Source organism: Acanthopagrus latus, chromosome 24 (genome assembly GCF_904848185.1).
Source record: "Acanthopagrus latus isolate v.2019 chromosome 24, fAcaLat1.1, whole genome shotgun sequence".
Taxonomy (NCBI): domain Eukaryota; kingdom Metazoa; phylum Chordata; class Actinopteri; order Spariformes; family Sparidae; genus Acanthopagrus; species Acanthopagrus latus.
Window position 1 is genome coordinate 3,092,399 of NC_051062.1, and position 21,278 is coordinate 3,113,676.

The window sequence follows — 21,278 nt, forward strand, 5'->3', positions numbered from 1 at the left end:
GAATAGGTCAGGACAAACTGAGAGTAAATGGAATGAAAAATATGAAAAAAAAAAGAGGAGAAGTTGTCATTCAAAAACGTTTCACTAACCTCTAAACTCAAGCACAAAGGATCATATATAACATATATTTGAGCCGTCTTCATAAGAGTGACCTGGTCAAAAAACGATTACCACTTCAGATGTTAAGTATTATTTCCAATCCCTTCGAAAAAGCCTCGAGGGCTCATAGGTTAAAAAAAAAAAAAGAATAAAATAAGAACATTTTTTTTATATATATATAAAGGAATAGATGGCCTTGAAAGTCCTTGATTCATTTTTTACCAATCACGCAACATACAACTTATTCGGAAGGCAGTGATGTCCAAATGACTGTGAGAGCTACCTGACACCCAGGAAATGAAAGGATCGCCCTGAATGACGGGGTTTTCATTTATGCCGCGCGTCTGTCGGCGTGAGAGTCGAGGCTTTTGTTTTCGAGACGCCGGGCTGCGTTACGTTATCGCGGGACTTTTCTGGAGCTGATTAACCGGACAGCGTCGTGACAGAGCCGGCTGGATGACAAGCGTGACGCGACAGCGAAAGTTTCCACTGCAGATTTCAACTCTTGTACAGTAATAAGTGATATTTTACATGAAGTAGGCGTTAAATAGGTGCTTGTGTGCTGGGACGTGGTAGTCGTCCGGTTAAACGGCCTAACTGAGCCCAGATTTGACAGCACTTCATCACAACTTTCCAGTGTTCTGACAACACGGCGCCCAGGCCCCACCTGTCCACACAAACGCACCCACCCGAGCCCTCACCTGTCGGGCCCTTCCAGCGTCCTTTACCTGCCAGTGGGCCCGGCTCCAGCAACTGTTCAATTTTCCGTAAGCCAATCCCGCGAGCGATTGACAAGCCGGTCGGGCCAGGGATCGAGTTCAGCCTCTTTCTGGATCTGTATATGTATGTGTCTGGTGTGTGTGTGTGTGTGTGTGTGTGTATGTGTGTGTGGAATCAACCAGAAACACTCCTAAGCTCTGACTTCAAGCAGCTCAGGTTGACTAGAAAGTCGATGGGCTGATAAAACCGCCAAGTGTGTGTGTGCGTGTGTGCGTGTGTGTGTTTGGTATAGGCCCTTGGTGTCTGCGGACAGAAACCATGGGAACACATGAACACCGCTAATCCTTTAACAACCATCGTAGTGTAACCCGCCACCTAAAACATACACACAAGGAGTGACACAGGGAAAGGACTGTTTTGACATACTGATTCGATAATGATTCAGTTAGTCGCGTCACTCAATAAAAGCTATCGGAGGAAGAAACATCAAGTGCACGAGATGAGAACGATCATGTCGTTAACTACCTCGTGCATTTAGTATTTAAAAGTAAACCTCTATTTCAGCTCAGGTACAGAGAAAGGGGACGTTACATTTATGCGCTGTACATTTTTTCGTCTCGGAAATGCAAAGTCAAATCTTGTCGCCCGCAAAATTCCATCTAACACTGGAACTGTCCCATTCCTGGAACCATAACCTCGATTTGACGTTTTTCGTTCTAACCTCAGGCACTGATCCTCGCTCTCGTGCTCTCCATCTCTTTTACTCTGGTTGTAGACACCGTGTCCTACCTGCCTGTCTTCTTCTTTGCTTCACTTCCTCCACCAGCGTCCTCTCCGGCCCCCTCACGTCTGTCAGTGACGTTCCTTCCTGGCTGATCAGCCTGCTTGTCCGGCTCCAGTTCTGGTCCCCAGTTCGTCCATCGCAGCAGCGTTTCACTCTATCACAAGTCACTGCAAACATTGAAATGATGTTGAAGCTGTTAGCGTGAGGTGAAACAGTAACAATGTCCCTTTAAAAGCGATGGCATGACGTGACGTGGACTCAGTCACATTTTTAGTAGAATTATTTGATGGATTAACAATAGATGGATAGCGATAGCAGCACCCTGTGTCTAGGAGCTTATCAATACTGAGTGCTGATGAATCAGGTTCCAGCTACAATGTGGCACCAGTCTTTTGATCGCTCATCGTCAATCAGCAATTAAACACGGACAGATGGAGCTGGATGTTTTGCGGGGTGTATATTTTCCCCTCAGGGATCAATAAATCATATTCCGATTCTGATTCCATCCTTTAATGCCTTCGCACATACCCACACTTTAATTGCGGGTAATATATGTTGATTATATGTTCGGCATATTCTACTGCTTTGGTCAGGGGGGAGAAAATAAAAAAGCTTTTCAAGGAAGAGGCGCACCAACGGGCTCGAAGCATCGGCCGATTCTGTGCTGATGCCGCGTTCAGCTGCGCGGCCCTTGAAAACTCCCCGAAGGTTAGAAAACTTCACCAAGTACCGCAGCCTCCCAGACATGTCCCATTGTCAGCCGCTCCACCTTGAGAACAAGCGGGCTCTCGGAGGCGTCCAAGGTTGGAGAGAGAGAGAGAGACAGAGAGGGAGAGGGAGAGAGAGAGACAGAAAAACAAATCTGGAGAGGCAGAGAGCGGAGAAAAAGAGACAGATGAGGAAGAAACGCGCGAATGAATGCCAACAAAAGTGTATACAGTTTCCCAAGGCTGCTCAGATTGGATCAATTCAGCGGCGACTGAGGGCGGTGAGGAGAGGTAAACACGGTCGACGGCGTGTGTGTGTGTGTGTGTGTGTGTAGATGGAGCTCGGTTGAATGTGTCGGAGTGTGGGAGTTTGAATTCAGTCAGTGGGGGTCTTTGTCTCCGAGTGAACCCGGCTCAATGGATGGACAAGGAGAAACACGAGTCCTCGGCCCAAACCAATTGATTACACGCAAGGTTGGCCGCTTTGACAGTACGACAGTGCCCGTGCTAGCCAGACAGGCGGACAGGACAACAGCGATATCAAGTCCCTCCATTCTCTGTTTGTGTGTCCTTGCTTCTCCAAGTCATCTCAATCTCTTTGCGCGACTTTATTAATTATTTTTTTTGTTTTGTTTTGTTCCTCAGTCTGGTATTCACCGGATCGTCGTCTCCTTTGAAGTCCCTTAAAAATGGGAGTTCCATCGATCAATCAGGCGCCTTTGTGGTTCCACGACAGCCCTGGGAACTTGACCTTGAAGCCCCCCTGATTCTTTCCTCTCCTGGCTCTTTGAGAGCGCCGAGTAAGGGCGGGCGCTAAACGCGCCAGAGAGGCGATTTCAGCGTTTCCGGTCAAATTCGGATTACGCCGAGACGACCGAAGCTCCTATCCTGTAAAATCGGCTCAGAACAAAGGTCGCTGGGATTCAGGGGTGTGATGAAGTGTCACATCTGAGTACTAAAGTTTACAATAACTGTGCAGTCCAACAATCTATATCCTGATTTCTACGAATGAACCCTGCAGCCAAACTGGAGCGGCGAGGTGTGTGGCTTTGAGGAAAGTGCACAGGATGCATACATGCTTGGAAAAGGACTTTAGCTATTCAAATAGAATCATTTTTAATGGACAGACGAATGAACGCCACAAATCTTAACGCAACACAAGCCCCTTCTGTCTCTCCAAGTGTTTTTTTTTATTTATTTTTTTTAGTGCACTAAATAGCATTGTGAACGCTAAACAAATAAAACTGTGTGGACGCCGTGAATGGAGAGGACATTTATTGTTTGCTTCGGGCGCTTCTTCAATCCGATGTACGAACTCAAACGCTGACATTGGGCGGAAAAGAAAGAGACTCATCTCTTTTGCTTATTGTGTGTGTGTGTGTGTGTGTGTGTGTGTGTGTGTGCGCGCGCGCCGCAATGCACATTAAACGAGTAAGAATCAGACGTTAGGTCCTTTTGAATTGCCTTCTTGCTTTCCTCTTTCTCAGGCTGACCCGGCCTAATTATCCATGTAATGATATAACCCTGAGGGGGGAAAGGGAATCTACCCCCATCGCCTGCACACACACACACACACACACACACACACAGAAAATAAGCTGGGCCTTCCCATTCCCGAAGAATAGCAGAGAGCCTCCTGTTGAAAGGAGCGATGGAAGGGAACGGGTTTCACCTGCTAATTAGACCTGACCTCGCCTCGCATTCACAGCGCGGAAACAACGGGGGCCATGGGAACAGAGGATCGCACAACAGACGGATACAGCGAAGTCTTTCCTGAATTTGACGGCGTCTCTCCGGCAAATCGCGGCAGGCCGTTCAGAAAAGAACATTTTCTACCAGCCACTTCAGTTCATAGCTAGCTGAACCGCATCTCGTATTGATGTGATTCAAAGATTTTAAGGGGAGAATCAGTCGGATTTGTCCAAGCTGATGGATAGCGAACAGCGATCGCTGGACACACTGTTTTGAGTCGAAACTGTTTTCTCATACGTCTTCCCTCTGCGTTTGACCATCAGTGTTCCAGTTTATTAACATCGGTTGAGAGGAACGTGCCGGCTCATCGATTTACAAACAGCCACAAACTGATTTGAAGCTGATTTACAGGAGAACTTATGCACAAAGGAGGGTCGATCCGTGAACAGAAATAACTGACCACCTGTGTGGCATTATGATAGGCCGCAGCGCCACAGTGAAGATAAACGCAGCCCTCGTTGATATTATTGGAATCGCTGTCGACGGAATGCAAGGTCACACCACGAGTCGAGGCAGCGGGCCAGGCGAGACGGCCCGGAGATCCCTCGGCATCCAGCTCCAGCTCCTCCGCAGAGCGACCCGTGGATCTCCGAGCTTCCCACTCGTCGTTGGATCTCCTCGCACCGATCGATTAGAAGAAAGCAAAGAAACATGTAACGGTCAACAAACACGCGGCACATTGTATTACATTCCATTCGGCAGTTGTTTTTTTGTTCTTGTTTTTTTTATACCGCAGAACACACACATCCATCAGCAATCCTTTGACAGCTCAGAACAATGTGGCAGGTCAGGGCAATTATGTGAGATCGATAGCAGCTACACTTAAACACACACACACACACACACACACACACTGACTGAGACATCAGGGAGAGACTGGCAGAGCGCTCCAGGATAAGACGACGGCGCGTCTTCGATTACTTGCTCGAGCTCTATTTATCATTTGACAGTAACTGTGCGGCGATGCTGCGCTCACAATGAGCAAATGAAGTTTGTTAAGCAGCTGTGTTGAGGAGTAAAGGTAGAGACGGACAATAACTTTTGTGATCCCCGGGCCGATATGTGCGTGACAGTATGTGTATGAAGCCAGAAATCTTGAATGATCTTCCAACTATCATCCAACGGGCAGTCCAAGTAGTGATTTAAATCAGGGCTGACACAAAAATAACAATCCGACCCAGCAATATTTAAGATCGAATCAAATCTCTACCGCACAAAATTTCTCCAGATTATTAATTTCAGAACCCAAGAAACATTTTAGTTAACGTGACCGGAGACACGTCGCTAAAAGGAAATCATTCGCGCCCAGAGTGGAGTCAGAAGCACAAAGGCTGAATTCTGCCGCATGCGGGGACGTCGGACGGGGCAGCATTTATTGACGGCGGCTGCTCGGCTCGATAGGAAAAGGCTTTGAAATCAATCGACCCGATCGGGAGACGAAGAACGAAGAGGGGAAGGCGAGTACACAGCAGGAGAGGAAACGTATGATCGCAGAGAGTTCTGAATATAAGAAAATTGGCAGTAAGATGATGTTGCAAAAACTTTTATGTCTGAGTTCAGCAGCAGAAAATTGATGGACATCCGTGTTTTTATGTCCTTAAACACAAGCCTGAAGTCTAACTAGCTCATCTCAAGTATGACTGTGTATCATCTGCTTAACAATGAGCCCCGACCCTAACGGTTCAGCCCTCGGCCTGTCACCAGTACTCCAGATCTGACCGCTTTTAGCCGAGTCTTCTACACGCTGCACTCCCGCCCAGCTTTGTTTTGTATCTACAGTTTTAACTTGAACGTTTGTTCTCTCTCTGGAGAAGCCAAATGCTCAAAGACACCCAGTCCAACATCGAGACTTCTTGTTTCTCGCTGAAGCCTTTTTTTTTTTTTTTTTTTTTTCAGAGCTGTTGTTCCTCTCAAATACAAAATCCTTTGATCAGTGCAGCATACCGGCCTCGGCTTTGGTTTTTAAGGCTCTTTTTAACTGAAAACTCACGTTCCACGAATTATTACATATGTTTCGACTCACTAGACGTATTCTCCCACTTTTTTTTTAACTTTTTAGCTGAACTTGTTGTCTATTTTTTTTTTTTTTATTGTCCTTTTTTATTTTGATCTGTTCCTGTGTTTTTGCATTTCTTTCATGTAATCTCTCTGTAAAGCACTTTGGTCAACATTGGTTGTTTTTGAACGATATTCTGTTACATTCAATTGTTGAACGTTGATCAGAAACGCCATATTTTCGTGGAAAATGGGTTTACCTGTATCATGAGAGAATCTAATCATATTCTAAGGTAATTTATTTAATGAGATTTTTTTTTTTAATATTCACAGTGATACAAACCACACAAAACTCAGCTTAGCAGTGCTGTCCATGTCGTCTCCCATTTGAGTGATAAATTTGCAATGTGACCTTGGACTGATAGTGAAAGAGTACTTTGAACTGAATTAGCCCGAGTCTGCTGTTCTGGGAAAGCGCAGTCCTCCAGGTTTTTGTAATAGAATCGGTAAATGCAGGATCCTTGAGTGGTTCATAAGAGAGTATGTTTCTCACGAGCGGAAACGTATTTTCAAATATTTGCTGTTGAACGTCTCCCAATTCTCCGGATGCTTCACCTGAGAAATCATCTTCATGATCATCTCCGGCCCTCGCGCCTCGAATGAACAGTGCGCCGCTCATGTGCTCGCCATTTGTATGTGGCGTTCGCGTGTCAAGACGCTGACAAAGAAATGACGGGACCGGCCCGGAGGACAGATGGAGTAAAGTTTCTGCACAATTTGCCTCATTTGGAGACGACGCTCGCTGGATGTAGAAAAAAAAAAAAGAGAAAACGGAGGAAGAGAAGGTGTTTGCTGTCTCATTTTCTGAAGCCACAGAAAATACGGTGTGTTTGAAATGAAAACAAAATCTAAATGTTTTAATCCTTAACGTGCTTGTGTCAATGCTCTCTAAACGCTAGGACAAAGTGGCCTCCATGTCGGTGAGGGTGTCCCTTTAAAAGTCATACCCTGATAAGGAGGGAGGCCTTTGAGCGGCAAGGAGAGGTAAACAAAAGGAAGAGGGGGGGAAAAAAAAAAAAAAACACTACACCACAACAAACAAACGAAATGTGTACCGAGTCACGAGCAATCGGCGAGCAAATAACAGCAATTTCAGGGCTAACTCGGAGATTTCACGTGTGGATGCCTCCATCACCTCCCTCCATTTAATTCTGTGAATAGAGACGCACGCTGACATTACAGCCGCGATGACAAGCTTCAGCACACACTGAAGTTTGTCAGTGCCTGTGTCTGAGTGTGTTTGAGCGTCAGATGTGTATAGAACATCGAAAAAATGAATTATCATGGGCGCGTCACTTCTTTAATCAATCGTCAGCTGCCTTAACATCCATTATCACGCAATGATATGTGAAAACTGCTGGATGTACAAACATTAACTTATATAAATAACACAAACAATGGCATTTTACCGCCTATACTGAGGCTGCTAAATGGCTAGGAGATACATTTGTGCCCGTCTCCTACCGACAATTCAGGTATTTTCTGTCAGTTGCATTCTTAACGTCATTATTTGTTGTCGTGTTTGTGAAAACGACAGGTCGAGGTTCGAACAGCTGCTTCTTAGGCTTCATATTTGCTGTCGTGTGCAGTATGTTTTGCAAAATAGAAAATCAGACGGCTGCACGTAGAGCTGTCAAGCAATCTATGTCGATATCGTCTATCGCAGTGTTTGGGCGGAACATCTGACCGCCGTACGCTCTTTCCTCTACATTCGTCGAAAGCTCCCGCCATCGTCGCCCCCTCTTCTGGAACTGCATCGTCCAAACATGCTGCCCTCTAGTGGATCGGTTGGGTCTAATATGCACTTTGCTGTGAGACCGGACACACGGCAGAGATGCTGAAGCGCCTCTCTACCTTTAAAGGGATAGTTCGATGGTTACGCGTATTTGCTTTCTCGCTCTGCGCTACACGAGGAGATCGATGCCCGTCGATCTTTTCACAGGACTCGTGATAAGAAAGCGGCAAACATTTCCCCCGAAAATTAAACTCTTCCCTCGAACCCTCACCCCGTACCGGAGGGTGATTTCTGCACTGTTAAAACTGTTCAAATCTCATTCACCTGCTGCTCACTGTGGCTCTCCATAGGTGAAGTCTGACTCTTAACACGATGAATAATGACGGATACTCAACGCCTTTGACTCTCTTGGCTCCATTCAGACGTTTTTTTTTCTTTCTGCCAGTCCCATTTCTGCCTCGGCTTCATTACACGCAGCAGTTATGCCGAGCATTTTTCACATGATTGGGGGTGTGAATTCACCTTGGGTCGTTCACGGTCTTTGTTACAAGCACACAAAACACCTTCCTCCAAAAGTCTGTTATCATGTCTTATTATTGTGACTCCAATCTTAAGCAATTCAAGATAAGGGAGGCCTAAATTGGTGGTGAAGACGTTGTAAAGGACTTGGTTACACCTTAAAAAACGGGCCCCAACCCCCTCCTCTGTATAGAAGAATCTATACTAAGTAGTATGAAATAAAAACTCAATGTCAGGCAGACACACCGGGTATTTATAGAAGTTTCTAATGGTGTTAGGAGTTGACGAAATAGGTGGTAAAACACTAAGACTTTTCTTCGTTCTGCTCTCAGTTTTTAAAGCGATTGAATGAGTTGTTGCAATTCAGCCGCCGAAGAAAAAGAAAAAAACACGATGAAAAGCCACAGTTCCACCATCTACTTTTCATATATATATAGTTTTATTTCTCTTCCCCAGATTTCACCTCTGACAGTCTTGCCCTAGATATTTCTCCATCCTTGTCAGACACACTCGCAGGTCTCATCGGCTGCCAGCTGTGGAGCGGAGGACGTGGAGATCAGCGCAGACGAGAAGTGAAAAGGATGAAGAGGATCCAATCGATCCGAAACCTTCATCCTAATCTTGTTGACGTCCTCGGATGGCGCAGACGGCAGCCCCCGAGCAACTTTGGGGAACACATTAAATCTATAAAAAATATTTTTTTTACTGTTTCCCAAACGTCTGTTCAACACGTGTCGTTGGAGTGGATGAAGAATAGACGAGCACAGGTTTGTCAGGCGCAAACTCTCACAGCTCTGCGCATTAAACATCATCCTGTGTATCAGCTGCCGACAAACTCTTCAGGTGCGTTTCATTTATCAACTCAGATCTTTAAAAGGGCGACAGAAAGGTCCGACACGTCTGAAGTGCTCTGCTGCAACCCTGTGGCTGATACGTGAAGTGCAGATTTGAATATATTGATGGCACTTAACTACAATTCATAAATGGGGGGGAGAAAAATCACATTATTTCAGGTTTTTATATTTTCCACTTCTGGCTTTTATTTTCAAGCAAATGTACAGTTCTTTGCCATCGACAGCTACAGAAATGTTGGCAAAAAGAATAAACAAAAAAAACAAAACAGTACATCCTGATGACTCTTGTTAAAAACTGTATATAAAAAGACCCCAAAACTGTACAACCATCAACATAACTACATTTATATATGGTATATACTGCATTACTGAGTGTACAGCCGTGAATAGATACTGTTGGTAATGACAAATAGAGAGCGCTAAACAATTACACGTTTTAAAAGAGGGAGAATAACATTCTGTTTGAAGGCTGTCTGTTGCGGTGGACTGGAAAGGTCGGGACAGTTGGGACGAGAGCGATTGGTACAGCGCGACCTTGAACGCATCATTAATGGCTTGGAAAGTTTCTACAGCGTCAGTGTCAACCATCAGACGAGACAGGTCAGTAAAGGGGGTGTAATCTCTTTTTTCTTTTTTACATCTTTAAAGCTACGCTCACGTACTCGTCCAGTGTCGGGTTTTTTTGTCACATCTCCGTTTGGTTTGTCCAAATACTCGTCTAGATAAATAAGACACATCAAATACCGTCTCTACAAAGTAAAAAAAACACACACATAGAAAAAGCACTTATTTAACTGTGGTTATTTGTGATTTATTCATTAAATTTATGTAGACCCCACAGTTTTCTAATATCTCTTCAAAAGATGTGACGGACCAGACTATCTCCTGGACAGATTACCTCACACAGAGAAAGAGGAGATATGGCAATAATCAGGACATTCGGATAATTCTACAAAAGATGCCTTTGAGTGTCAAAATTTCTGCCAGGTTCGATTAGATACCCAAGAATGAAAAATTAAGAATGAAAGCTTGTATGTTCCTCCATTTGAGAACGTCTTAATATTGCCAATCCCACATCCAAAAGTTCTTGGACGTGGTCCCATAACCAGAGCTCACTGTGTTGTATCCCGCAGTAAAGAGTCTGTTTGGAGGGATTACAGATGAGATGCGGATGAAAGACGAGGACGACTGCATCACGCGTTAACAACCACATGGCTTGTGCTCTGAGGCCACGTTTGTCGCTAGGGAGTCATTTACATTCAAGGCAATGCTTCCAGTGTTTAGCTTGATCATATATTAACCACCATGTTAATTCTGTGATCATATCAGCCCCGTGCTCGTACTGTATGAAATCGTGTATACTGGCTCAATGAAGAGATATGAAGCCAACTCTTCCTAGCCGGGAGCATTTTTAGTAAACAATTACCACGACTCGTTTTTTTTTAAACTTATTAAACACAGATTCAGACGAGAAACATTGCTCAATTTCAGTACTGGCAAGTTGATTTTGTTATTAAAGCATCTCCCTTCAGGAACCTGTATCTGTCAAAACCTGAAAAGGGAGCCCGCATACTATAGGATCATTGAAAAATGTAGTTCCGGGATAACTTTGTTGGATTTAAACCACAGAATCCAACAAAATAACAACCCATTTGCTTCCCTGTTAATCTTGTGTAAAAATGTGCGCAGTTTGATTTTTGAGAATCAAATCTGACATGTTGAAATAAAAGCAAACACGCACAAAATATTAAAAATCCGTGCGGGTTTGTTACGTTGATAGACTGCTGTGGATCTATGGAACAGAGATGGAGGTCTTCAAGTTTTCCACCTCATTCAAATATAGATTCAACACAGCGTCGCATCGGACTGATATCTTTCCAGTGTGCTCCGACCACTGAGTGACACCTTCACTCACTCTTAATGTAGTAAAAGGGAACTTAATACATTATACATTGTAAAAAAAAAAAAAAAAAGAAAAAACGGTAATGTAACATTTCACAGACATAAGCCCTCCTGGACATATATAAAACCTTTGGACAAAACAATTTAAAAAAAACATATTAAACATAAGTCTTTGAATGTTTTTGGTGCAAGAAGTACATCATTTGTTCATCGAGTACTTGTCAGTTGTAATATTTCGTGCTGCATTGTTTTCATTTCACATTTGTAAGCGTGAAAGCACTGGATATTTTTAGAGATTCGTCAGGACAATATTCAACCGCGTTAGTGGCGACAGAACACCAGGCAAGCCGAAACATGATCTTTTCCTTATCCAGCCAAAGTGGTTTTTATGCCAAGACCTAAAACAGACTGTAAGCACGGCACAGACACTGACACAAACTAAAATTGAAAAGTGAACCTACAGAAACATAAAGCTGCAACATCAAGAAAGAAAGAAAGAAAGAAAGAAAGAAAGAAAGAAAGAAAGAAAGAAAGAAAGAAAGCAAACAGCTCAGTAGAGACAGAGAATCTACCACAAGGCACCTAATGTAAAGCAGCTAAAAGTATCTCTAGCAGCAGCAGCAGCAGCAGCAAGGCTTTGGTTCATAGAAGTACTGTTAAAAGTAGAGTACAAAACAGCTTTTCTACTCTTGTCTCCCAATGATGGATGGACTGACGGATGGATAGTGGAGAAGGGACAGAAGGGTGGTCATCAGACAGGTGGATGCAGGTGTCTGTCACAGAGGGAGGAAAACATCCGCATCCGCATCACCTCAGCCGGGGAAGAATGACAGAATGACAAATACAGAGAGATAGCTAGGAAGAAAGAGAGAGGAGAAGTGTCGAAACACACGTTGTCAAAACTTCTGCTGATCATTAAACTTGACTCAGGGCTATTGATAAATGTTTCTGGCAGAATCTCCCGCTTAAAGGGACAGTTCGGGTCTTTGATTTGTGGCTGCATGATGTGCTTATCCCGGCTCAGTGTATTACCTGCAGTTAATGACCGTCAGATCTCCCCTGTGTGGAGAAGCAGTGCATTGCACCGACAGGGAAGCGGAGCATTGTACTGCTGTAAATGCTATCTGCAGCCAGACATGTTTTAGCCACCTGAAAGGTAAAAGGTCCACATAAAAAATAATAATAATAAAAAAATTCCTTTTAAGCGTACACTATGCTTTGAACAGCTGACGGTCATCTGCTGCAGGTCATACACTAACACATCAAAAGACCTGAACTATCACTTTAATTTACTGGTCAGGTAAGTGATCAGTCATTCTCTAACTCACTTCAGTGAAGTACTTCCATGATGCTGCCTTCACTGTTTTCCAGGAAATTACAATCCTCTTTTCCATGGATCTTTCAACTAAAAATGATAATTGTCAGGATGACCACTGATGAGTTATATTATTATATTATATCACTATTCGTTATATTATTATTAATTATTATATTAATTTCAGTATTTTTTTATTTTGCGTCATGCTTCAGTGCGGTGCATAACACCTTGTTTGTGTTAAATGCTATTTGTTCCATCCTTTTTGTTTCTGCATGTCCAGGTTTAATGTTGGAGTGAATTTGTCTGTTTTTGTTGCTGTTGTTGCTTTTTCTTTGTCTATCTGTTACTTAAGTTTCACGGTACGATGTGTTGCAATTATAGTCGTGATTTCCTGATAAACCTTGGATGGACATGTGTCTGTGCTCTCCATAATAAACGGATTAAGTCTGATCAGACTTGATCAGTGCATTCACTTAAGGCATCAAGTACTTTGGGTGATTGATAGAATACTTTTGTACTAATTGAGGCTGGAACGTCTCACTTTATTAGCATCATTATTGTCATTGATTTAATTTTTTTAATGTGAAACTACTTTGGTGTATACTTTACTGCATGTGGATTATGTCTTCCCAAATGGAATACATTTTTGTTCAACAAATCTCAATCAAAGAGATTATTGTCTAATAGATAAGGAGCATAATGACATCCAATAAATGCCATATTGTGTCATTGTTCTGTAAAAACACCAAATGAAAGTGGCCGCCAGATTGTGTGTATTCATCTATAGATCACACTCCTACTATCTGGCACTGCAATTGCTTATGAAGGATGCCACATTGTCTTCCTGTTTCTTTGGTTTATGGTCTGCGTGTGCAAGGTAATGTGGTATTCACAAAGCATTAAGGCACAGCTAGGAAATCGTCAACATAGCCGTTACTACGGGATTCTATCACTAAAATAATAAGCCATAAAAAAAACTCTCTGTAAGGTCTCTGTATATATCATTTTACACTGATTTAAGATGGAAGGTCTACGGTTAAAGTGCTTTAAGACAATAAGACAGAAGGAGATCCTGCAGTGATGAACACAACACGCGCGCTAAACCAACTGCCAGCTATCAGCACAATTACACACACGCATCTATCCCATCAAACACTCTACACTACCTACATGGTAGTCTGAGGCTTAAGTGTTGGATGTGGGGCTTAAGTCAGTCTAGTTTTTTCTTTATATACCTAATAGAAAATTACTACTTAAACAGGGAAAGACTAACTCAGATCCACTTCTCCAACACCTATGCATCACTACATCCTCCTTACAGTGCTGCAGCATCTGATCTCCCGAGTCCTAGGGAGTGTTTCGAGATAACAGGTTTGCACATAGGCAACACCAGTTCGTCCTGAAAGAGGCAGAACAGACAGGCAGAGAGAAAAGACAGGGGAAAAAAAGGGGTGGTAAGAATGAAGAAGAGAACACGTTTGGTCAGAGAAGGTCCCGGCTGGCTTAAGCGCTGCTTTTCATCGTCAGCAGCAGCAGCAGCAGCAGCAACAAAAGCAGCACGTCATGATAATCAACATAACCGTTTTGTAAAAAGTCATATGAATCCTCAATAATTGGGATAAAGTACACTTCAGCTGCCAGCTGGACAAGCAGTAAAGGGCAAGTGCACAAATTTTCAGGGACACAAGAAGAAATCGAAGCTCTTGAGTCTGTTTGTTAGTTTTTGTGACTTCAATACACTGAGTGAGCCCTTTGCATGTCGCGCCGGCGAGCAAGGCCCTGTAGATGGAGTTCTTTCCAGAGCCGTCCCATAGTGCTCGCGCCATACTTGGCTGCCGACTTGGGGACAGTTGTGAAGGTCACTTTCATTGTAATCCGATGTATTACACATATCTGCTTATCAATTCCAGCTGGGTAACATAAATAAATGAGTTCCAGTTTCCTTTGTGTAACTTTTCTTTCCAACTCTGCAGTGACCTCGTCAACATCTGGACCGATAAATTGGAATTACATCTCTGTTGAGATCAGCATATATGATATCAGATCATACGAAAAGATAAATACCAACAAAATAAATTAGACTGAGGTCTCTGGCCCTGCCCCATTGTAGGCGCTTCCCTGCTTTGTGTGGCGGGTGCCATCAGCAAATCGGAGCAGGGGAGTGAAGGTGCAGTAGTCTGGCGTTTTTTGCCAGCGTGTGAACATGATTTTCTTGGTAAAGGCTTCAGACCTTCGGGGGTTTGGGGCGTTCCTTTGGGTGCCCGAGCCTCGCCGGTGGTGGCCAGCCTTAGACGGGGCGTGGAGAGACGCCAGGGGAGTGAACTCAGACAGATGGCCCTTGTAGAGTTTATCAGCATTCTGTACGAGGGTAGAGAGTGAAAAAACAGAAGGGAACGTTTTACTTGAGGAGAACCGTAGAAAGCGCTCAAAGATCGGCTGGAGGCGAGACGTGGAGAAGACATTGATATCCCAGCTGGCTGCGATTATATCTGACAAAAGATGCTATAGTAATACGCCAAACAAACTTCATGGTTTAAAATGAGTCAGTGGAGTGAAACAGTAAACACCACTGGGACTGTTGGGTCCTAAATTCTTCTTACGCTATAGCTCAGGTAATTTGGAGTAGAGATTAGAGAATGAGCGTCATCAAAAGCTTGAGGTCCAGTTTGACCCACCAGATGCATCAGGCTTTAAAAACAAACAACAAAAGTCATTTTGAAATAATAGAATATCATCTGATGTTTTATTTTTGTGAGGGACAAATGCTCTGTAAGTACGTGGGATCCAGAATTAACATTTAGGATGGTCAAACTGAGCTACTGCACCAGACTTCGACGTCCTCTGTCAGTAACCTGAACCTGGAGACAATTCTGCCTCAGCAGACAAATCAATTTTCTCTATAATCTCATTAATAAAGTATCACATTTCCTGTAATCTAATTGGCCAGCTGTGATGACGATGTCCTGTCCACTCTGCTCAGACACAAGCGATGCAGCATGAAGAACATACAGAATTCGCAAAGAAATACAAACTGTAATGCCACGAACACCATAAAAAGAACCAAACTGAACCAAACCATGCCAACGGAAGCAAATGACCGATAAACATGCAAGAATGTTCAGTCCCACTGTGAGCCAAGTTGTCTGGGCCTGGAGCAATGCGGGAAATGTGTCACTATCAGTGGTGGAATATAACTAAGTAGATTTACTCATGCACTGGATGTAAAATGGCAATAGAAAAGTTTTCTGCTTCAGCCTTTAAAATACAAAATAAAATACATGTAAATACATTATATGAATACGTTACTTTAATTGAGGAAAAGTCTTACATAATTTAATATTAGGTAAAGAAAAAGTAAGAGTTACATATAGAAATCAGTTACCAAAGTAACATTTTGAACACAGTATTTTAATTTTACTCTCGAGTGACTTATGGGTACTTTTTACAACATTGGTCACTAGAGGGCACCAGAGCTCAATGTAAAGAATCACCCACGGCAAGCGCTTTATACAACACCTGTAGTAGGTTTGGGACATCCAACTTTAAAAGACCCTCACGCACACACACACACCCCCACCCATAAACACACTACAACCCACATGTTAGTCAGGTTCAACTCTTAAATGTGAAATCTGTGAAAACACACACCACGGCAAAGAAAAGCATGGTGTTAGCATCTCCCACCATTTTCAGTCCAGCCATTGCAACCCCTCACTCTCCCTCTCCCTCTCCCTCTCCCGCTCCCTCTCTCTATCACACACACACACACACACACACACACACACACACACACACACACACACACACACACACACACACACACACACACACACACACACACACACACAGTGGCAGGGTGAGTTTTTTTTACCGTGCTGAAGCCCTTTAGGTTTCTGTGACAGCGACTCCATCTAGTAAGGAGTCAGAACTGTGGTAGGCCATGGCCCTCTCACACTCTCTATTATCCCTCACATGCTGTGGACACACATTCATTCACAGACAAACACATTAAGGATCTACCACATACACTGAAACACACATAGTGTAACGCTAATGTCACAAAAGAAAGAAGTCTGAATTTACATTACAGGCAGAGGAAAACAATGAGTTTTGTTGTTGTCACTCTGCCTGTGTAAATCCCGACATGGATGCACTGGCATGCACATTAGACTTTTCGACAAAGACTCACTTCATGCAAAAAGTAGCGAGATTTTTAAAAAAAGGATTCTATACAAGTGAGAGACTGGAGGAAGGGCAGAGGGTCACCTCCAGGAGGGTCGGATTAGAAACTAAGTCTGCTGGAGGTCTGAGACAGCATAAAGATGGTAGAGGGCTCGGAGACAAGGCACCGACGCTTAGTCTGCCACAGAGAGGAAACAGAGGGAGGGTAAAAGGGTAAAAAGGGAGTAAACAGAGAGGGAAGACTTAAAACTCTGAACACTGTTAAAATGCCACAAGAACAAAAGACATGAGAGGTCTGTTTCAGAGGGTCAGAAAGATCTGGAAAGGCCTCAGGAAGTTGGTTATTAGCGATCCATGACCAGAGTTATAACAGTATGGAAGGTTGAGGGAACCATCAGGGCAGGTAGGAAGTAACACAGAAGGCTGTTCAGGTTGTTAGGAGGTAAAGTTCAAACATCACCACAAACAGATTGAAAACAAGCACATTTAACATGCTACACAGACTCTTTTGTGACTGATTTTCTAAATACAACACACTGCAACCGATCCAACCATTAAATGTAGTGTAATAAAACAGGTTTTGTGGAATATACCCAGTCATCCGTGTACTGCGCCGGCACCTAAACAACAGTGCTTTTCTTCTGAGATACCAGAGCCAGGGGGAAGTGATTTTTTTTTTTTTTCCCCTCCAGATTTGGTTAGCTTTTCTTACACAACACTCAATGTTATGTCATTAATAAATAAAGATATTTTTCAGAACAGAAGAGCCACTCCCAGCCTCTGCTGAGAAGTAAAATAAAATCTACGATGGCTGCATTTGTAACTCTCCATTAATAAAATATTGTGGCAGTGTTATTTGATAAAAATACATTCACCATCTCTCAATTCTTTGTTTTTTAGAAATGAAAAAGCACAGCACACAGACAGAGAGAGGCTAACTGACTTACATCCAGCAGAGCAGGGAGGTAACCAAAGCCAGTGTACATCTGCTGACCCACAGTCACCGGTTAGACATTAGACACACTGTATTATCACAGTAAAAGGGGCTCTGTGGAACTTGTGTTATTCTGGATTACAGCCGTGTGTTTATGTTAGTGGACTCCATTTCTTAACTAATGTTAGCCACTGCTGCTCTCCGTTACTGGAGCGGAATGAAGCACTGACACTGACACATCCTGTAGACTTTCATGGAAAATCAAACCTAAGTCCTTCACAAAGAAAGAATCAGTACGTATAGCGACATAGAGGCAGGGAAGGTCTAATTTCACATCATGTTCACATTTTACGTCATGTTACGATCCGCTCACAAAATTTAAATTGCGACAATTTGTTACATAGACCCCCTTTAATTAACAGTACAATCTATAAAGTTTAAAAACAAATAGTTAGGCTTATAAGTGTAGCTACATTTTATCAAAAAATATTCATAGTCAGAAGAATTCTTTTTTGTAGATTTGATGACAATAAAAACCACACAGAATTGCAAACATCTTTATAAATGTTCAGTACAAAGAAAGAAAAAAAAATTAAGAAAAGATTGTGTAAAGTATACTTTAGAAACAATGCAACTTCAAAAATAAATTCAACAAAATTAATAAAATAATACCAGGTGTCTCTTGCTTTTAATGAGTAAAAAGAAAAAATATATATATATTCCATTGCACAACTGAAAAAGGTCTAAAAGGAAGAACTATTTACCTCCCTGAAATTTTACTTTCTAGGTGACTGAGTCTTAAATAAAGCATAATTAGATATTTTTTTTTATAGATATAGATATAGATATAGATATAGACATAGATGTAGATATAGATATGGTGGTAAAGGTGAAAAAAAATCCTACACAGCAATTTCAAATACTTAACAGACACTTAACAGTATATATGTGTACGCACTCACCTGTATGCGCTCAGTAGTGGTGGGCCACAGTGCCCTCCAGATGACCTTTTTCACCACATCTGGCAGCAGACTTGCTGCTATTAGCAGGATTATGCTGAGCCAGGCCGGACCACTGGATAACATCTGCATGAACACATAGTACATCCTCTGATAGTTGAGGAAGGGCCTGGTGGAGAGGGGAGGGTATGAGAGGAGAGGACAGAAAAGAAGAGAGGAGAACAGCAGAGAACAGAAGAGAAAATGTTTAAATCGTGCCTATGGCAACTCAAGAGATCCACATAAAATAAAATTCCAAAAACGTATTTTTTACCAGATGATTCCGCCCCACAGCAGGGAGAAGACCACAAAGAAAATCAGTGAGCCCCAGATGACAAAATGATTGATCCAAGTCCAGTAATGAGTATCTAGCGCCAACTAAAAGAGAGAGGTGAGAGATGAGACAGGAAACCTTCCAGCTGTCACATTTCATTGCTTGCTTTAATGATTCCACTGAGGCTTAATCCAGCCCTGCTTTGGTGCTTCTGTGAGTGCAGACACTTTACAGTCTGCACGTGTTGCTTCAGTATGTCTATGTCTCAGTATGGATACCTTGAATGTAACAGTGAAGACTAGAACAGTGAAGACCAGCGTCCCGAATGTCCAGTTTCCAAACATCTGCAGAGGCAAAGGGACAACAGATGCTGTTAGTGACACATTGTTCAAATGGAAAAGTCGAATTCTGTTCTTTTGTTTAGTTTAAGTGCCAATCACACCATCAGAACAGTGTGTACATTTAGTTTTGTAGCTCATTCTGCAATGTCACCTCAATGTCCAATCAGATGGATATGAAACAGATTTTTTTAGCATCCGCCTAATTTAATACTTGTCTGTGTCAGAAATTAATGCTTAGTAAATGCTTAAAGGAACAGTTTACCCTAAAAGGTGAAAACTCATTGAAAGTCATTATCTAGTCCTCCCCGTGCAGATAAAAAGTGAGGTTTGATAGTCAACAAATATAGCTTTAGCTTTGGGTGTGAGCAGATAATGACAATTGACCATTTTGATTCTTGGGTGAACTCTCCCTTTAAATACAGTCAATCCACCTGGCATAAACATGCATTACATGTTAAATGACTGTATTCAGGTACATTTCAAATGCACTAAGGTCATTCGAGAGCACTTTACAGGCCTCGTGTTAACATGATACACAGAGATAAACTTGAGAGAATATATTCAAGGAACCAATCAATCAAACAGATGGCAGGGTGCTCAGACAGCAACAATCAGGTGAAGAATAGCGTGTCACATGGCTGATGGATGGCTAACAGGTGAGATGAGGTGTTTAAAAAAAAAAAAAAACAGAAATATTGATCTGCATGTCAACCTGATAGGAAAAGACTTTAAATGTGCTGCCGTGTGTCATTTATAAATGAACAAAAAATAATAAATATCTTAAATGCCAACCTCCCCACTGCAATTTATACTGTGTCATTAGACTGGATAAGCAAGGAACATTTTTGTGCTGCTGTGCTCTTACTGCAACTTAACCTAAACAACCAAATCTATTTTGTATGTGGAGAAAAATTATTTAAAAGGCTCTTTGCTCTTTGCGACTGGAGGCTACAGTTGATGGAGTGAAATGTGGTCTTAATTTTAAAATATAATGTCACAGTGGTACTGAAATACTGTAAGCAAGATCCTATTGGCCACAACCATCTCTACAGTAAATGCCTCTTAGAAAATCACTTTAATTGCCTTAAAGTGCTTTATTTATGTACGTTCCTTGCTTTGCCTATCTATACCAAGATGTCATATTAAAAGCTACATGAAGCATATTTTATGTATTCAACACAACACATTTTTTTTTTATATAATATCAAAACTCTGAATCTGTTTGGCCAAAGTTATCATGCGGTGAAAATCTGATCTTGTGACAGATGCACCTGATGTAATAACATTTAGATGATGCTGGCCATAGGAACAAGGCTTAGCCCTACAATTTTCTTTCAAAATAAACACTTAAATGTAGCATTTCTTATAAATTAATGAAAGTAATGAAGAGTATTTCCCAAAATCATACCCAAGTCATAACTCAATTAGACTTTGGCCTGCACTCTTCCCTACTATGCATGAAAACATTACAATATATGCAGGAGAAAGAATGAAAGCTGTGATTACTGAGTAAATAAAGTACAAACAAACATACAGACAAGCCTGAAGAGATAAAAATGAAGCTTTTCCATTCGAATATGTGATGTTTCTAATGTTGAAGTGATCATGAGAAATGAGATGATGACAGAAATGAGTTGCCTGGACTGTGGGTCTTGTGGTTAACGTTTTAAGTTATGAGTGCCAAGACAGAGAATCCAGTAAACAAAGCTTATTTTGCTGTACGTTAAAGTCAGAAATGAGACAGGATCTCTACACAAAAGTCTGACATTATTTTCTAGCTGGCTCTACCACAGAGGTTATGCAGTCACCCAGGTACTAGTGTTTGTTGGTTGGTCAATACCGGCAGCAAGATGTATTTTAGCCACCTAAGAGAAGGCACACCTAAAGAAAAATCATCCATTTAAGTGTACCCTGTATTTTCAACATTTTTCATGCTTTACATTCCCTTTCCTTTGGCACTACATTCCCTCAACCGTACAACTCTCTTATTAATTTCGCACAAGCACAGCTGTGCCTGCCATGCACTGTATTACGCCGCTGATCACCTGTTTGTGTTGGACTTTCAGCATCTGTCTGAAAGCAATGTAAAGGACCAAAAAGTTTC

General features: G+C 42.3%; 2 protein-coding genes across 8 annotated transcripts in view; one reads left to right on the forward strand and one right to left on the reverse strand.

The window, feature by feature from the left end:
• The window catches only part of LOC119015380 (cytidine and dCMP deaminase domain-containing protein 1-like), a 542,642-nt gene that overhangs the window by 336,475 nt on the left and 184,889 nt on the right, over positions 1–21,278 (forward strand). The gene's annotated exons all lie outside the window — the stretch shown is intronic.
• The window catches only part of atp11a (ATPase phospholipid transporting 11A), a 57,822-nt gene continuing 38,062 nt past the window's right edge, over positions 1,519–21,278 (reverse strand). The window contains exons 28-32 of one of the 5 annotated variants that reach the window (XM_037091265.1): positions 19,112–19,177; positions 18,834–18,937; positions 18,524–18,689; positions 14,676–14,803; positions 1,519–1,770 (exon numbers count right to left, since the gene is read on the reverse strand). In XM_037091265.1, the coding sequence (XP_036947160.1) occupies positions 1,761–1,770; positions 14,676–14,803; positions 18,524–18,689; positions 18,834–18,937; positions 19,112–19,177 (474 nt within the window). In that variant the 3' untranslated portion in view covers positions 1,519–1,760. Of the gene's footprint in view, positions 1,771–8,866; positions 9,056–9,385; positions 14,804–16,485; positions 16,806–18,523; positions 18,690–18,833; positions 18,938–19,111; positions 19,178–21,278 lie in introns of those variants that run through there. The other 4 variants (XM_037091263.1, XM_037091264.1, XM_037091266.1 and 1 more) reach the window with 4 other exon arrangements.